At 38.6% G+C, this 16,637-nt stretch overlaps 1 protein-coding gene across 3 annotated transcripts in view; it reads left to right on the forward strand.

Annotated features, from left to right (window-relative positions):
- Window positions 1-16,637, forward strand: part of CTTNBP2 (cortactin binding protein 2) — a 76,726-nt gene that overhangs the window by 3,358 nt on the left and 56,731 nt on the right. For all 3 annotated transcript variants that reach the window (XM_085528026.1, XM_032442906.2, XM_015853526.3), the window contains exon 2: window positions 8,565-8,672. In XM_085528026.1, the coding sequence (XP_085384152.1) occupies window positions 8,610-8,672 (63 nt within the window). In that variant the 5' untranslated portion in view covers window positions 8,565-8,609. The remainder of the gene's footprint in view (window positions 1-8,564; window positions 8,673-16,637) is intronic.

A 16,637-nucleotide genomic window follows, 5' to 3' on the forward strand; every position in this document is an offset into this window, starting at 1 on the left:
AGCACAACATCCAAACGTTTCTTGAACACTTCCATGGTCGGTGACTCCACCACCTCCCTGGGCAGTGCATTCCAATGCCTGATTACCCTTTCCGAGAAGTAATATTTCCTAATGTCCAGCCTGAATCTCCCCTGGCGTAGCTTAAAACCATTCCCTCTAGTTCTATCATCGATTACATGAGAGAAGAGGCCAACCCCCGGCTCACTACAACCTCCCTTCAGGAAGTTATAGAGAGCTATAAGGTCTCCCCTGAGAGGTCTCTCCCCTTGTCCTATCAAGCTGTACAGCTTGATGGCCTGAGCCAGTGAAACAGTGTTGGGGCAATTTGGACTAGAATTCAAGGAAAGCATGGGTGTATATTTCAAAGCATCTTTGAATTGCTTCTATCAGCGTGCTGTCTACCAAAAAATGATTACATAATAGCAAGAAATAATTCAGTTTGACAGTCATCTTGTTGAAATATTGAATGCTATTTGCTACATGTAGAGAGCCAGCTTGTCGCACGTTATGGCTTTGGTAGATGTTTAACCAATAGCATGAATAGCCAGCTATTCCAAACAGAGTTTGTTAACGTTGTCTTCTGATTATTTTTGACCAGTGGTCAAACACACAAAAGGGTATTTTTCTCCAGAAGTCAGTCCTTTCTGGTGGCTCTGTACACATACAGCACATTGCTGGAATGACACCTTGATTCTCTGAAGCATGTAGGGATTATTTTCTGTCTTCATCTGTCTAAATTTCATGGAGGATGATGTGTACGTACTTGAAAAGATCAGTGTGGTTTGCTAGGGATCACGTAACAGTATGAAAAGTTGTTCTAAGGGGAAAAGACTGTCAACATGAAGTGGATTAAAACTTGACGACTAAACAAAATAAGCAGAGAGAAATTCTGTGGTACTTTATAGTGACTTTAAGTAAGTTTTTTAATTTAGCTGGTATTCATTATCTGCTGATCTGTAAGAATGTTTGTAGTAGAATTGCCATTCTGGTCAATACAGTGAAATGCTAAATAGTGATTTGGTCACATCAGTTACACAGGCTGACACAAATAAGTTGTGAAGATTCTTATCTGAGAAGTACTACATGTAGCAGAAAATGAGATCATAACCCTTGAAAAGCAAAGCCTATATCTCTTATTGGGGACTATACATCTTGGAAAATTGTTGCCTGTGAAAGGACTTTAATTAGCTAGCAGGACCCACATATGAATACAAGTTCTCAGTGTAGTGCTAATGTTCAGAGAGGTTACTTTCATCCAGTCAGATGCATAATACTGTTGTGGTGTTCCAACATGTAGGTGTGATGCAGAGACATCACAGTTGTCTGGTTTTGTCCTGCTGCTGCTCTATGTCTCCTATGTAATGAGTATCTGCCCTTGATTTGTGGTGCAGGGATATGCTCCAAGCCTTGCTACCCAACCTGCTGTCTTCCCTCGCTCTCCCAGCCCAACCTACATCCCTTTATGTTCTGTGCTGCTGTTCTCCATGGCTGGCCACGCAGCCTCTCTTGTTTTGTTGGGAGGGTCTCTTCTCTTCCAAATGAGGACGTCACACTCATTAAGAGTGAAGTGCACAGGGACAGCACAGTGAGCCTGGGGTTTGAAAATGCTGGAGAGGGACAAGTCTTCAGGATGCAATACATCCTGTCTTTTTCCTGCTTTGATGTTTGCATAAGTGTGGGAGAGAGAGGCCTTGCTGTGGCCTCAAAAGTGGTATAGCAAGATGGGAATAGAGATGGAAATGAAGCTGAAAGGGGAAAGAAAGAGCTCGATATAGGGAAACCACAGTGGGAGGTCTGCCTCTGCACCCACTCCTCCCTGTGTCATCATTGCATATGTAAACAGGATGAAGTCAGTAGGCCCAGAGGTACTGCCTTCCTTGGTGTGTGAAGTAAAAGGTTTCCCGGGCACTGTTTCTTAGTCTTAAGTAGGACAAGGGAAGATATCAAATTCTGAAAGACTTGCAAGCAGTTCTAAAGAGAACTTCAAGAGTGTGTACCAGTATTTAGATCAAATCATACTATTTGTCTTGGAAGTGGCTTACTTGAAAGTGACTTTCAGAACAGGAAATCCTTGTTAAACTTAAGTAACAGTTTAAAACATGGTCACAGCAGGGCTGATGTAAGCCTAGATCTATTTAAGAAACATACCTAGATACCTAACTTACCCTGAAATCAAAGATGCCTCAGTACCTTTGCGCTGTTCATAGTTTGCAAACGTGTTTTAACAGCTGTGAGAATATCTGGGTATGCGTAAAGGTCAGCATCTTACTAATTTTGGAGGAGCTGTGGGCTGTTTTTTGGTTTCCAGAATACATTTCTCAGTTCTGAGGTTTATTTATGGTTAATGCCAAAGCTGTTAAAAAGTTTTGCAGTTTGCTTGAACAGGAAAAAAATATATAAAAATTCCACACCCACTAAACAAAACCACCCCCTGCCTTTTAAAGAAAATCTTTAAGGAAAAAGACCAAGCAAATAGCAAAAAAGCTGTGCTTGGAGAGGAGGGGGGCAGAATGAACAGGTACATTTAGTGATTGTAATTCATTAAGTCACTGAATTAATGGATGGGAATAATTAAATGCGTGTCAAGTTCTGTCATGATCTCTTAGATAAGATTGTATGGAAATGTATCCAAGTCTTAGACATTAACCTTTCTACTGGGCACATCTTAGTTCTTGAGTTTGTCTTGGGTGTGGTGTGAACTGGACATGTTTGCTTACGTAATAGAACTTCCAGACAAGCATAGTGTCAAATTCATTCTCTAGTTTCTTCCTAAAGAAGAGACCTTCCACAGCCAAAAACAGCATCACAGAATTACAGAATCACAGGATGACCCGGGTTGGAAGGGACCTCAAGGATCATGTAGTTCCAACCCCCCTGCCTGGCAGGGCCACCAAACATACACCTTTACTAGATCAGGTTGCCCAGGGCCCCGTCCAACCTGGTCTTGAACACCTCCAAGGACGGGGCATCCACAACCTCCCTGGGCAGCCTGTTCCAGGGCCTCACCACTCTCCTAGTGAAGAACTTCCCCCTAACATCCAACCGAAATCTTCCCTCTTTCAACTTAAAACCATTTCCCCGTGTCCTGCTATTGTCAGCCCTTTCGAAGAGTTTACTCCCCTCCTAGGTGTAGGTTCCCTTCAGGTATTGAAAGTCTGCAATGAGGTCACCCCGCAACCTTTCCTTCTCCAGACTGAACAAGCCCAACTCCCTCAGCCTGTCCTCACAGGGGAGGTGCTCCAGCCCCCTGATCATCTTCGTGGCCCTAACAATAATAAAACAATATAACATGTATTCTCTGAACTATTCATGAACACTGTGTGGATGTTATAACCACTTATTTTCTATTTTCTGTTTGCAGATTTTTTATTTTTTTTTTTAATTAGAAAAGAATTGGGATTCATTTGCACGTGTTTCCACGTTAATGCTGTGCTAGGGCTTGAAAATTTCTCTTATACTTGGTGGAAAGAATGGAGTGGTTTTAAGGAATGATCTGTTTTGGAAACGTATTTATGGATTTCTCTGGTTTTATGTGAAGTGAATAGGCTGGTGACTCTTTGAGGTATTAGTGGGATTTAAGGCACTTAAATGTGTTTTCATATATGCACAGTGTTAATTATCCTATTACAGTGAGTGGAAATCCAACCAATACCTCAAGTGGAACCTCAAGCAAGTAGTTGTGCTGGCTGCTTAGCTGAAGAGCTTTCTTGGCTACTTTGACTGGGCTGATCAGTTTTCGGTTGCATAGAGCAGATTATTCACCTCATTCACACACTGCCTTCAGTCTTCCTTTAGGGGTCTCAGTCCTGTCCTTAGGGCTGCCATTAACAGTCCATGTGCAGCATTTTGTGGTGTCTCAGCCTGTCCAAATGGCATGGGTGATTCTGTATCATACCTACCTGCCTCCAGAAGGTCTCTCTGGTACCTCAGATTGCGCTAGATCCTTATGTACAGGCAACAAAATAGAGTTAATTGTAACATGGTTATCTTTGTTCAGATGACTTCTACCTGGACGTGATTCAGGTTGTCAAATATGTGAATCAGGGTTATGTTTCCCTGGTGCATTTGTATCATGGGCCTTACAGCTGTGGGCCAGCATGATATTAAAAGTTTACTCTGTACAACTAATAACTAATGCCAAATCCTTTTCTTTTAAAAGCTCAACTTGGAAGTCTACTCTGTGAATCCTCAAGAGGATTCTTGTGTGTATTTAATGGAGCTCCATATAAAATATGTAACAAATGTTGATTTGTACCTTTCCCTTTTCTTCTGAAAGGACTCTTTCTGTGTTTTCCTATACACTTTTAAAGAAACTTCCCCTCCTGTCTTTCCCCCTCAGCCCTTAATTATGCTTCACAAGTTTCTTTCCCATGTCCTGGGTTATCACCCAGCTCTATCTTTAAGTAGGCCATCTGGCTGCATTTTGAGCAGGTAGGAGGTTGTTTTCTGTGGTCACCCCTGATTAATCCACAGTTAACCTGCTTTCTACAGAGCTGTGGCTTTCCTGCTTGGCCTATCCAGAATTCTGAAGATGCTGGAGTTTTTAGTGTAGTCAATGACACCCTTTGCTTCTAAGGTCATCAGTAGTATTGACTGGGATAGATCTGCAAAACTATTGGTACTGCCAATGTATCACAATAAACTTGGCTGTTTTCTTGAGAGGTGATGGGGACAAACTTTATCCTAGAGGCTTTTGTCATCTCTCCTCTGAATAGCAACCAGTTTGGGAAAGCGTCTCTTCTTTTGCCTCTTGGTAACCTTCCCACTCCATCCTTTTTCCTCTTTTCCTAAGGTGATCTGGGGGTAAATGCTTGTCCAGGTTAATTGCTGCTGTCCTGTCTCAGCTTTCTCTCGTTTGGAAATTGTCTTTTGTCATCTTATTTGCTCAGGGTAGAGCTCATTTTTGTCTTGGGGTAGTGCAGGTCACCATATATATTTGTGATGCATATGTGGGAAATTGAATGAGTTTTAGCTAATTAGCTGTTTTCTCTATTGTTAGTGTACTTGCTGCCAGACAACACAAACCCCTTACAAAGTTGGTTTGAAAAATAACATGAAGTTTTTGAGACAGCCTTATTCAGTTACTTTATAAATCAAATAAACCAGACATTTTAAAATCCAAAAGAAGAAGTGAAAAAATATCTCCTGCGTTCTGGTAGCGTATGCTGAATTTCACCCTGGGGCAACATATTCATATATCTGTGTTGTAAAACTGATGTAGAGGATGGCTCGGTTACATAGTTCTTAAATCATTGGTGAAATTGTTACAGCTTGGCACTCTACCAGACCTATTGTAACAAAACCCCAGATGACACATAAGCCCTGTGCTACTAATGGAGTCTTTATTTTCTGGAGATGTAAGAGCTACTGCTCCACTGGAAGATGTTAGGAAGATTATTTTTCTGGGACTAAACAACAATTTTCACTCCAAGTTAGGCCAGCAGTTCTTCATCTGGATGAGAACTTCAAGCAAGTCTGCCCTGCTTGGTCCCCAGAAGATGTCTCTGAGGAAGCATAGGTCTATTTCATTGTATGCCATATTTAGGTTTAATAAATTGGAACGCACCAAACAAAAGAAGCTAGTGGCAGATTCACAACGAAGGTCACAATTCTTCACACGATGTACAGTTGAGTTGCAGCATGTTAAGGATTCTAAAATGACATGAAGATTTGAGAAAAGAAGGCTGAGAGGGGACTTGATCCAGGTTTATAAATACCTGAGGTGTGGGAGCCATAGTGGTGAGGCTGGTCTCTTTTCAGTAGTGCGTGGGGATAGGACTAGGGGTAATGGGATGAAAGTACAGCATAGGAAGTTCCGCACGAATGTGCGCAAGAACTTCTTTACAGTGAGGGTGACGGAGCACTGGAACAGGCTGCCCAGGGAGGTGGTGGAGTCTCCTTCTCTGGAGATATTCAAGACCTGCCTGGACGCCGACCTGTGTGACATGGTGTAGGGAGCCTGCTTTGGCAGGGGGGTTGGACTCGATGATCTCTGGAGGTCCCTTCCAACCCCTACAATTCTGTGATTCTGTGATTCCAAAAGCAAAGGGGCAGGTTCACATAAAGTATGTCCATCATGGACTAGTACATGCAGAACTGTGATTTATAGCTCAGAAAGTGAATAAGCTGAAAAGTGCTGGTGGCTGGGAGAGTGTTTCTGGGAGGCATCATTATGTGCTTGTCCTGTTCTGGTAGCAATTTCAAGGCAGCCATTATTGGCTGCTTTTGGAAGCAGACTAAGTGGGCTTTTAGTCTGATCAACTAGAGCTGTTGGTTTATGAAGTGGTTTTTCTTGTTCTTATTTCAAGTTTTCAAAATGAAAAATATGAAAACTGAGCCGTGTGTGTCATTGGTATGTCTTTCCTGTAGCATTTTTGTGTTTATTTGTATCTAACTTCAAATTACCAGAGTGCACTCTGAATTACTCGCTATTGATGTCTTTTCATATGCTCTAGTTTGAAGTGTGTACTTGAGTAAAATTTACTTTAATTGCTTTGATCAATGCTTAGTTAAAATAAATAAATAAATAAAAGGCAGCTCATAGTTACTTCACCTGTTGAATTGTGTCTCTGGTTTACATTGAATAGAAGAGTATTTTTATTTATGTCTTGTAGGCAATTTAGAAATGAAAAGTTTCACCTGTGATATACAATCAGTCCTTTGAGAAGGAACTTTTACCTCCTGACAAGCTGAATTTACTTACTTAGAAAAGTAGGATGATGTTTCTTGCTCTTGTGCACCTTTTCACTTTGGCTATACCTACCACAGTGCTGGGCATCACTTCTTGACAGATGAGACAATGAGATTTTAGAAGGGGAAACCACTGAATGGAGATGTCAGGCTGTTACTGTTTGATGCTGCTTTCTGTGGTTGGGAAGAAGCACTTGATATCCCTGCATCAGTTTTCCATTTGAGAAATGGAGGCAGTTTTTCCTCTCTAGAGGGAAATACTATGTATAAATCAGTTACTGTCCTTAAGCGTTTAGACATTATAAAGTGCTTCATAGAAGAAGGGTGGATAAGTGGGTCCTGCTATCTGACTGAATTAAATTTAATGGTTAGAAGTACTGGGAATGAGAGATGCTGGAGCCTGTGGGGCTGCACTTACCCAAGGTTTTATAAGGAAGATCTAGTTACTAAAAGTAACTTTGCACGTGCGCATCCATAGATTATGAACAAAGTGTAGAATTGTGAGAGGTTTCAGCACATTTTTATGAAAAAGCCTTCAGAGACAGGTTATGTTCCATAATTCATTGAGATGGAGGGTAAGAGGTATCTTTTGGATTAGAGCAATAGATGATCCAGGCAGGAAAAATAAAAAATAATTATTGTAATATTGGTTGGAGTGTATGGCCATGTCCCAGAAATAGTCATGATTAATAGAAAACATCGGTCCTCTTTGTTGCTCCATGTTGTTCAAATAGGTGAGGAAGCCTTTAGTCCATTGTGCATTGAATATGACCAGCTAATATTCTGGCATGTGGCCATTTGTGCACCTGTTTGAACTGCAAAGTGAAAAATGGAACTCAGAGTTAAATCTAATATAGTTATAGCTTTTGGGAAGTTATGATCCATGGCCTTCTAACCTGAGGGGAGAACAACTCTTCTGCTCTCTTCTTGCCTTGAGACAGAAGAAATGGTACTTTAATTTTTATTGGATTTTCCTGAGAGAAAGTCAAGTTCCGGGGTAGCTGTGCTCTTACATTTGACTTCATCCTTCAGAGGAAAAAGGTTATTTGTCCGGATAAGCAGTTCAACTTATTTGGCTACTTAATATCTCATACTGAAGACAGATATGTGTCTGTATCTCAGGGCTTTGCTAGAAGACACGTCTATATCACAGCGAGAACCTCACTGCTCCCTTACAGTGAATAGTGTGCTACTGATCATGCTGCTCAGCTGAGTCTGAATGTTTTCTCTCCTTTAACATGATGTCCTTCTAATTTCACTAAGCAGTCCTTTCTGTTAGCATTGTGTGGCTTGGTGAGCAGACTCATCTCCTACCTTTGTGGTTTTGTAGGTGATAATAGCCCCCTGCCCTTCTCTATAGAAGGCTGTCACTCTCTCTTGCCTTTGTTCCTGATGTGCTGTTTCAGGTCTGCTGAAACATTTCTGTCACTGTGAGGTTGTACAGGAACTTATGGAGAGCAGCTGAGGGAACTGGGATTGCTGAGGCTGAAGAAGAGGAGGCTCAGCCTCATTGCTCTCTACATCTACCTGACAGGAGGCGGTGTCAATGTGGGGATTGGCCTCTTCTCCTATGTAGCAGCAGTAGGATGAAAGGTAGTAACCCCAAGTTGTGCTGGGGAGGTTTAAGTTGATTATTAGGAAAAATTTCTTCTCAGAAAGGGTGGTGAAACATCGGAGCAGGCTGTCCAGGGAGCTACTGGAGTCACCAGCCCAGGAGGTATTCACAAAATACAAGTAAAGCCACCGCAGCTTTTGACAGTCATGGATGTTAGAGGAACCCATAATCAGGATGCTGATATGTCTGTATTTTGTATCTGCATTAGCCACTGCAGTCCTTTCTTTTAGTTTGTTCATCAGTGTTTTGTTTCTTACAGAAAAGAGAGTTTGATGTGGATAACTTGAGCAAGCCGGAGTTGCGGATGCTTTTGAGTATAATGGAAGGAGAACTAGAAGCACGAGACCTTGTAATTGAAGCTTTGCGGGTGAGTTCCTGGGTTATTGTGACTGCTTGTTTGCTTTTGATTTTAATGTTCTCTTTTGTCACTTCCTTTGTACTTGGCGTAGAATGTTACTAGGTGAAGAATAAATTCTGGTGTTTAAGTTATAGGTTGACTAAATCTCACTAATAACAAATATGTTCTTGTTTAATAATTGTGATTCAGTAACTCAGTGTAATTTTGTTGTAAAATGCCCACAGAGTTTCAGAGAAAGAAGTACAGAAATGGCAAAATGACCTGCTTTTTACTTGCTGTTATACTGTAGAATCTGTTATTTGCAAGATGGAAGAATAACTTCAAAGGGGAATGTGTTTTCTGTGAGATGGAAGGAGGAACAAAATGGAATGGTTATGTCCAACTAGGGAAATTCTCATTTTTCTTTCTTTATTTTTTTTTAAACTTTCTTATTAAGAAAAGAAAAAAGAAAAAAAAGGCAAGTTCAGTGATATTCTGACAGCACTCATGGGTGTTTGATTAGATTTTTATCTTTTTCTTTGCTGTGTTGTGCACATGGGTTTGATTTCTATTTTGGCAGCTTTCAGTCTGAAAGTTGACTGGTAATGTACAAACAAAGCTGTATTTTAGTAAGATGATACATTTTTCTGGCTGTAATAAATCCAAATTTTATTCTGTTCTGGATCAATTTAAATAGAGCTGCTAAACAAGCTGCAGGTTTGGGGGGAAAACAATCTTACATGGCTGAAAATATTTGCAACTTCACAGTCAGATAGAGACAAATTATATCCTTTAAAGTTTCTTAAAGCAAAAACTCAATGTAACAAAATACATTAATACTAAAGATTAGTAGTATATGCAATGATTTTCAGGCAAAGTGTAAATACTCTTGACTGGTAATGTCACAGTAACAATTGTAAATGCATTTTTATTCAGTTTTTATTTATTTTGTGATGACTTCACATCATTATGCAAAGGAGTCTCTTAAGTATCTATAAGTGATACATCTGCATTAATAACTAGATGTAAGTATAAACCTTTTTTATTAAAAGATACAGTCTTCATTTTGTAGTGAAAATAAGATGGTGAAATCAACACGATTCTGGGGGATTACTGTACTTTGAAGTCAAGTGATGTTTAGCCTTCAGGTATATATATACATTGAAATGTATGTATAAAAGGCAATAGACTTTTGATCTAACCACTTTACAATTTCACATCCCATTTGCCCAGGCAAAGACCTTTTGTTTTCCCTGACTACCATTTAAGATTTTGTAAAAAGGGGAACAATGTGCACAGCCCCACTCAGAAACTGCTTTTTATTTGTTTGAGATTTATTTTTATTTTTTTACATTCTTAATTTTGCACGAATATGAATGGAACGTTCAGGAAAATTTCTTAAATACATGTTTATGGTCAAGCTACTGCACCAAATAATGGATGTTTTCAGACTCAATGAAGTTTAAAAATAAAACTAAAGATACACACTGAATGAGAATAAACACTAAAAATCCTCCATAGTTTAGTAAGGGAAAGCAAGTCTACATTGGATTCCCATACACCTGCTGAGATGAGTACTGTGTCAGTGTGTGTACAGCATTTTTGGCTGACCAATACAGATTGGTATGAAAATTGCTTCATGTCACCTATGGTATAGAGAGATTGAAAAATTGTGGGATGTTTTTCTTGGTGGTTTGGGTTTTTTGGTTTTGTTTTTTTTTTTTTTTTTTTGTCTCCTTTTCTCTTGCATCTCGATCCCTGTATTTTTCCAGTAAAATCTTCTAGACAAAATCCATATGGAACTCATTCTTCCAGGCAGCTTGCCTGGTTAACTATGTCAGTACTGAGAAACTTGGAAATTGTACCTGCTGAGGAACTGTAGCCTGATATCTTGGAATATGATACTTTGGGATCTTCTGGCTTCTTGAGAATCAGTTACCACAGGTCAGCAGTATGCCTGTAAGCACAGGTCAGCTGTAGCCTCTAAGCAACCTACAAAATAAGCTACCAGAAAATAGATCTTTTCAAGAAGTAAATAGCAAGATAGTCCCACTGGAACTGTGTTGAATTTGATACTGATTTTGTATGCCCATCTGTCAAGATGTACCCTACTCCATGTATCCTTACAGCCACGAGAAAATGGAAATGACCTCTTATGTTACTATTTCAAAAGCTGGCCGAGATCTTTTTCTAAAAGCTAAGGATGTGTGGAAGCAGGTTTGTTTTTCTGATTTGTGTATGTTTGGTTTTTCAATCCCAGTGCAAGGCTGTTTCAAAGCCTAATTTTTTTGATAGGTCAGAACCTGCTGATTTCAAGTTACATTCTACAGAGTTGTCTTCTAAGTGATTTTATTGACAGTTTTTAGTTGCTCTTATGTATATATTCATTAAGCTATTTTATGTGTTCCTATTTTTTTTTTTCTAAGACTGAAGAGCCAGCTCTTTTAATCTGATAGGAAGTAACTTCATTCTTATGGCTGTCATCTCAGATTTGTCTCTGTTTTTCTTCGGAAATCACTGAAGTTTAAATACATCATTTTTAAATGTACATACCCTTATTTGTTCTCATTTTGTAGTGTTTAACTGAGCATTTGTACACTTTGTGCAGTAAATAGTACTTATGTATCTATTGGAAATATCTCTCCTGGAAAATTCCTGGCATTAAAATGAAGTGATCTTGACTGACCACAAAAGAACTGATAACACTTAATATAGTGAAAAGGCTGATTCCTGTGGTAGTGTTAGTAACCTTTACCTGCCATGACGCTTCCCACTGTAACAGGACCTGTTTGATGTGTGTCTCTTAGTCTGTCCTTTTCCCATTCATTGTATACATTCTTCTGCTGACTTCTCGTGTTTCCTGCTTTACCAATTTTGTCTGAAACGCTATCACATGCTTTACTGAAGGTGTGAGACAGATCTAATGTGCTCATTTGGGCACCTCAGTACAGGAAAGACCTGGAGGTACTGGAGCAGGTCCAGAGAAGGGCACGAGGCTTGTGAAGGGCTTGGAAAATCAGCACTATGAGGAGAGACTGAGGGAGCTGGGGCTGTTTAGTCTGTGGAAAAGGAGGCTGAGTGGAGACCTTATCGCTCTCTTCCAGTATCTGAAGGGTGCTTACAGTGAGAGCAGGGCAGGTCTCTTCTCACTGATGACATGTGACAGGAGGAGGGGAAATGGCCTCAGGTTGTGCCAAGGTAAATTTAGGTTGGATGTTAGGAAACAATTCTTTACAGAAAGGGTTAACTACCACTGGAATAGGCTCCCCAGGGAGGAGGTTGAGTCACCATACCTGAATGCATTTAAGAGCTGTTTGAATGTGGTGCTCAGGGATATGATTTAGCAGAGGGTTGTTAGAGTTAGGGTACTATGGTTAGGCTGTGGTTGGACTTGATGATCTTCAAGGTCTTTTCCAACCTGGGTAATTCTATGATTCTCCAAGGCCAGTTGTGTTTAAAATAAATAAAAAAAAATAAAGTAGAATAAATAAATAAACCACTCACCTTTAACATCCATTAGTGAGATTTTTTGTCAGGCTGACCCTTAGAGGAACACAACACCAAATGATTTTTCTCTTGATCGTGATGATATAATACGTATACCAACACCTTATCTTCTGTATTCATTGATGGAGTGGAATAGAGATTTCTTTCAGAATTAAGGAGTGGGAACTAGGGAGCAGAAAAAACATTCTTGGATAAGATATGGGATTGGAATTCATTCCTTGCTCTGTGTTGTTTTTTGGTTTGTTTTTTGTTTTTGTTTTGTTTTAATCTTGCTCACACATGATTATCACTTCAGTCTATTTTTAAGTCTTGTTTTAAATGATTTTTTGACTTATTTGGGCAATTTGTTTTTCAAGATAATAGTTCCATGTGTATTGCTCTGCTGTAACAGGTTTTCTTGTGTGGGTTCTGATGGATTGAGCAGATGACATTTGATGTCTTTGTGAACTGAGCCAGCTACATGTGGAGCAAGCTCTACTACTTCATAGCACATGGAAATCTACAGTTATAATCTTTTGAACGTGCTGTTTTCATGTCTTCTGATTTGAGATTTTTTTTCTTTTTTTAATTACTATTTTTGGACTCATTTTAAAAAATAGCTGTTTAATTATTTATTGCTTGAGAAGTTGGTGAAAGAAATGAAACTGAAATGATACACTGTAGCAGTTGTTAGTGTTGTAGTGTTCCTGACAGGGAGAACGGCTCTACCTCTAGGTGCATCTCTTTTGACTGTCTATTTGCCTATCATTCATTATATTACAAACAGATCTGCATTTTGTGAGTATCTGCTTGACCTCTTGTTGGTGTTAGTAAGCATCTGAGAAGATGTTCACCAGCTATTCAGTTATATCTTCTGTTTAGGCTGCTGAAGAGCTTTTCCTGCTTGTTGCAGAAATTTTCAAAGAGGAGTAACATAAAGAAAATAAAGGGAAAAGGATTCAGAGCTTGTTGACTTACTGCTAAGAAGTAGGAGGGAATTTTACATCTCCCCACAGAAGATTGGGCACTGCACAGAAATTCTGGCCATCCTGTGTAAAAATAACATTGAAAAGTAAGAAAGTCCAATAGTTTGGGATCTGGTCATCTCAGAGAGAATAATAATAAATTCTGTTAGGAAGGTTAATACTGTTGATATAATAGATTCTTATTAAAGCACTTGAATTTATGCTATGTGATAACTTAGAGAGAACCAAACCCAAGGTATCACATGTAAGAATTAACTCATTTTATTGCATTTTTGTGTATCATACATTGTAGAGTTTCCATTGTTTTTTATATGAAAGTTTTGATATCCTCAAGTCTCAGTTGAAATGAAAATAAAACTTCAAATCCAAACTATATTCACAGGGAATATGACATGTTTCTATGGCTGTGATTTCACAATACATCGTTGTTGTTCCTTTACTATCTGTACATCTGCAGACACATAATGATGCAAAACATCCCTATTTCTAAATAAGGGCTGTTGTTTCACTTGGTGAATTGGGAAGTATTATCTAACTGGGTCAGTGTCTCCTATCCTTGCTGTAATAAGGCTGCTTTGATATGAACAGAGAAAAGCAGAGGTTTTTTCTGTTTTTTTTTTTAATTTTTTTTATTTTTGCCTTTAGCATTTATAAATGCATTATATTATACTCTGATTGTTATAGCCACAGTATTTTAATGAATTCATCTCTGTTTGAACCACATTTCTTTTCTAAGGAATGTTGACTCTGGAAGCTGCAATTGAGAAAAGTTCAGATATGAAAAAATGTACAATGGTTATCATCTATCACAGTTCAAGTTGCTGGGCAAGCTCAGCTTTGTGAAGACCTGCATCCTTGGAACAGCAGACCTTTGTGACGCTTAGGGCCAAATTTCCAGATTTATTCTCCAAGTGAATGGTTAATTTGGGGTGGAGGTCAGCTTCAGTATTTACTTCAAACAAGGTGATCTTCCTATAAATCTCTCTAATTAGCCCTCTGGCTTTGCGGTAACTACTACACTGAGTGACTTAAGGTAGGTCTCTTTTGAATTTGTAAGTTCTTTGTTTAGTAGATCCATGATGAGGATTGCACCAAAATGAAATTTAAGATCAGATTGAGTTTTAAATCACTGAAGTTATTTTCATTAATAAGAAATTGCACTGTTTAACAGCTATTGGGAATGCGTATAGTTTTTTTTTGCTGTTGTTGTTGTTGTTTTTTAAAGTCTTTAGGTCCTTTCCTTCATCTTTGTCATTTATCCAAATTAGCCCCCTATACTAAGTGGATAATAGAGGCAATATATTCCTAATGCAAAGGTAACGTGGCCAGATATTCAAAGCATGGCACTGGTCTCACACAACCATGACCTCAAATACAGTATTTTTTTTTCCCCATTTAGCCATGAAAAAGTGACAGTGTCTGCCTGCATTTTTAAAGCACTTAGGAGAAATTGAAGTACTAGTGTTAGTTGTTAAGGATGGAACTTTAACATCTAAATAATGGTTTTGATGGTGATTTTTTCATTAATTTAAATGGTATTTTATTTAACTTCTGAAAATTTAGTACTGCTCCTAGTTGAGATTTTTGTTTGTTATCCTTTAGTTTTGTTTGCATGTGTAAACTTCATTGGATGGTGAATGGTAAAATGAAACTGTATTATATAATTCAGCGATATGCTTTAATTACCATGAACCAAAAAAGTAGTATCTATACCAGATACTGGGCAAGGTAGGTTCCTTGGGAATCACCAGTGAAATAATTAAAACAAAACAAAACAAAACAAAACAAAACAAAACAAAAAAAAAAAAAACTGGAAAGAATCATCAACACCAACAACAGATATAATTTAGTTTAATTAAGGGTGACATTGCTATGGAGTGGTGCATTTTTCCTCAGCTTGAGCAAGCACCAAATCAGCAGTTGCTATGGATGTGATGGCAGGATCAAGAAGAGGGGACAGGAATGGCAAGTTGAATTTGACTGTAGGGCTTTTTTCTGTGTTACAAACCCCAGAGGTTTTTTTTACTGTAGTTTCCCAAGTTGAGAAAGCTTATATTCTGTTTGTGGATTTGTTAAATCTTCAGAACTGGGTAGTTTCTTAAAAACATGCAGGTGGATGAGAGAGAAGGCATACAGTTGTCAATGCCTTGATTAAAGGAAGGTTGCAGATTTGTGTAAGAAGAGCATCTGTGTTATTGGGCACAGTATATGAACAGCAGAACAGAAAGTTAAGGAAAATCTGACTTTAATTCTCGGAGCAGCTGCATTAAAGTTGCATTACCTAAAACTTATTAAAAAAAAAAAAAAAAGAGAGAGAGAGGGAGATAAATGCGCAATGGGAGTTGGTAGTACAGTCTGTCTTCCTAAATTTAAGTGTTTTGACGGGCTTGTGGGCTAAATCAATAGAGCTGAAAATGAATCATACTTCCTCTTGGCACAGTAAGAAATCCATATATGATAACTTCCGACTTCTGCTAGCAAGGCACTTGATTTCTTGAAGAACAGTTGTTGAATTTTGTGATGAAAGTGTGGATATTCATGCAATAAAATTCTTAGATCAAAAGACAGAAGTTAATGCATCATCTAATAATATCACATAGCCACAATTAAATGTAAGATCACATTTTATTAGCTTTACAATAAAAAAGCTTACAGCCTAAAATGAAAAGGTTTTAAATTAAGGATAAAGAGCTTTTAACAATGATAGTGAATATTGATTGCATTTTACTCTGTGTGGATTACAAAATGTTTCTTTAATGTAGGTTATAAATAGTACATTGGATACCAGTTTTCAGGTTCCAGCTCGACTATTAATCATTTAAGAACCACTGAGATTGATATCAGCATTGAACTGCTTGAGAAATTTGCTATTTTTAAGGAAAACTCAATAGAAATGTTTTAATACTTTTTAAAAGGATTATTAGTTTTGTAGTGGTTAGATTGTTTTGTAAATAAATAACAAGCTGCAAAGAAAAACACAAATAATTTAACTTTCAAGGCTATTATGGTATAATCCAACATTACTTGGAAACTTTGCTCTGTTTTTCATTAAAATGTGAAATAAAATAAATACCTTTCAAACTGAATGCTCTTTTGTAGGGGTTAGTGTCCATTATGTTAAGTCATAGAACCATAGAATGGTTTGAGTTGGAAGAGACGTTTAAGATGATCTAGATCCAACACCCTGCTATAAGCAGGGACACCTCCCTCTAGACCAGGTTGCTCAAAGTCCCATCCAGCCTGGCTTTGAACACCTTCAGGAAGCAGGCATCCACAGCCTCGCTGGGCAACCTGTTCCAGTGTCTCACCACCCTCACAGTAAAGAATTTCTTCATAATATCTAGTCTGAATCTACCTCTTCCAGTTCTAAAGCATTTCCCCTCATCCTGTTGCTACATGCTTTAATAAAAAGTCCCTCCCCAGCTTTCTCATAGGCTCCCTTCAGGTACTGTAATGCTGCTATTAGGTTTCCCCAGAGCTTTATCTAGACTGAAGAGCCCCAGCTCTCTCAGCCTGTCCTTGT

Source organism: Coturnix japonica, chromosome 1 (assembly GCF_054131305.1).
Source record: "Coturnix japonica strain WE chromosome 1, WE-NBRP24, whole genome shotgun sequence".
Lineage (NCBI taxonomy): Eukaryota > Metazoa > Chordata > Aves > Galliformes > Phasianidae > Coturnix > Coturnix japonica.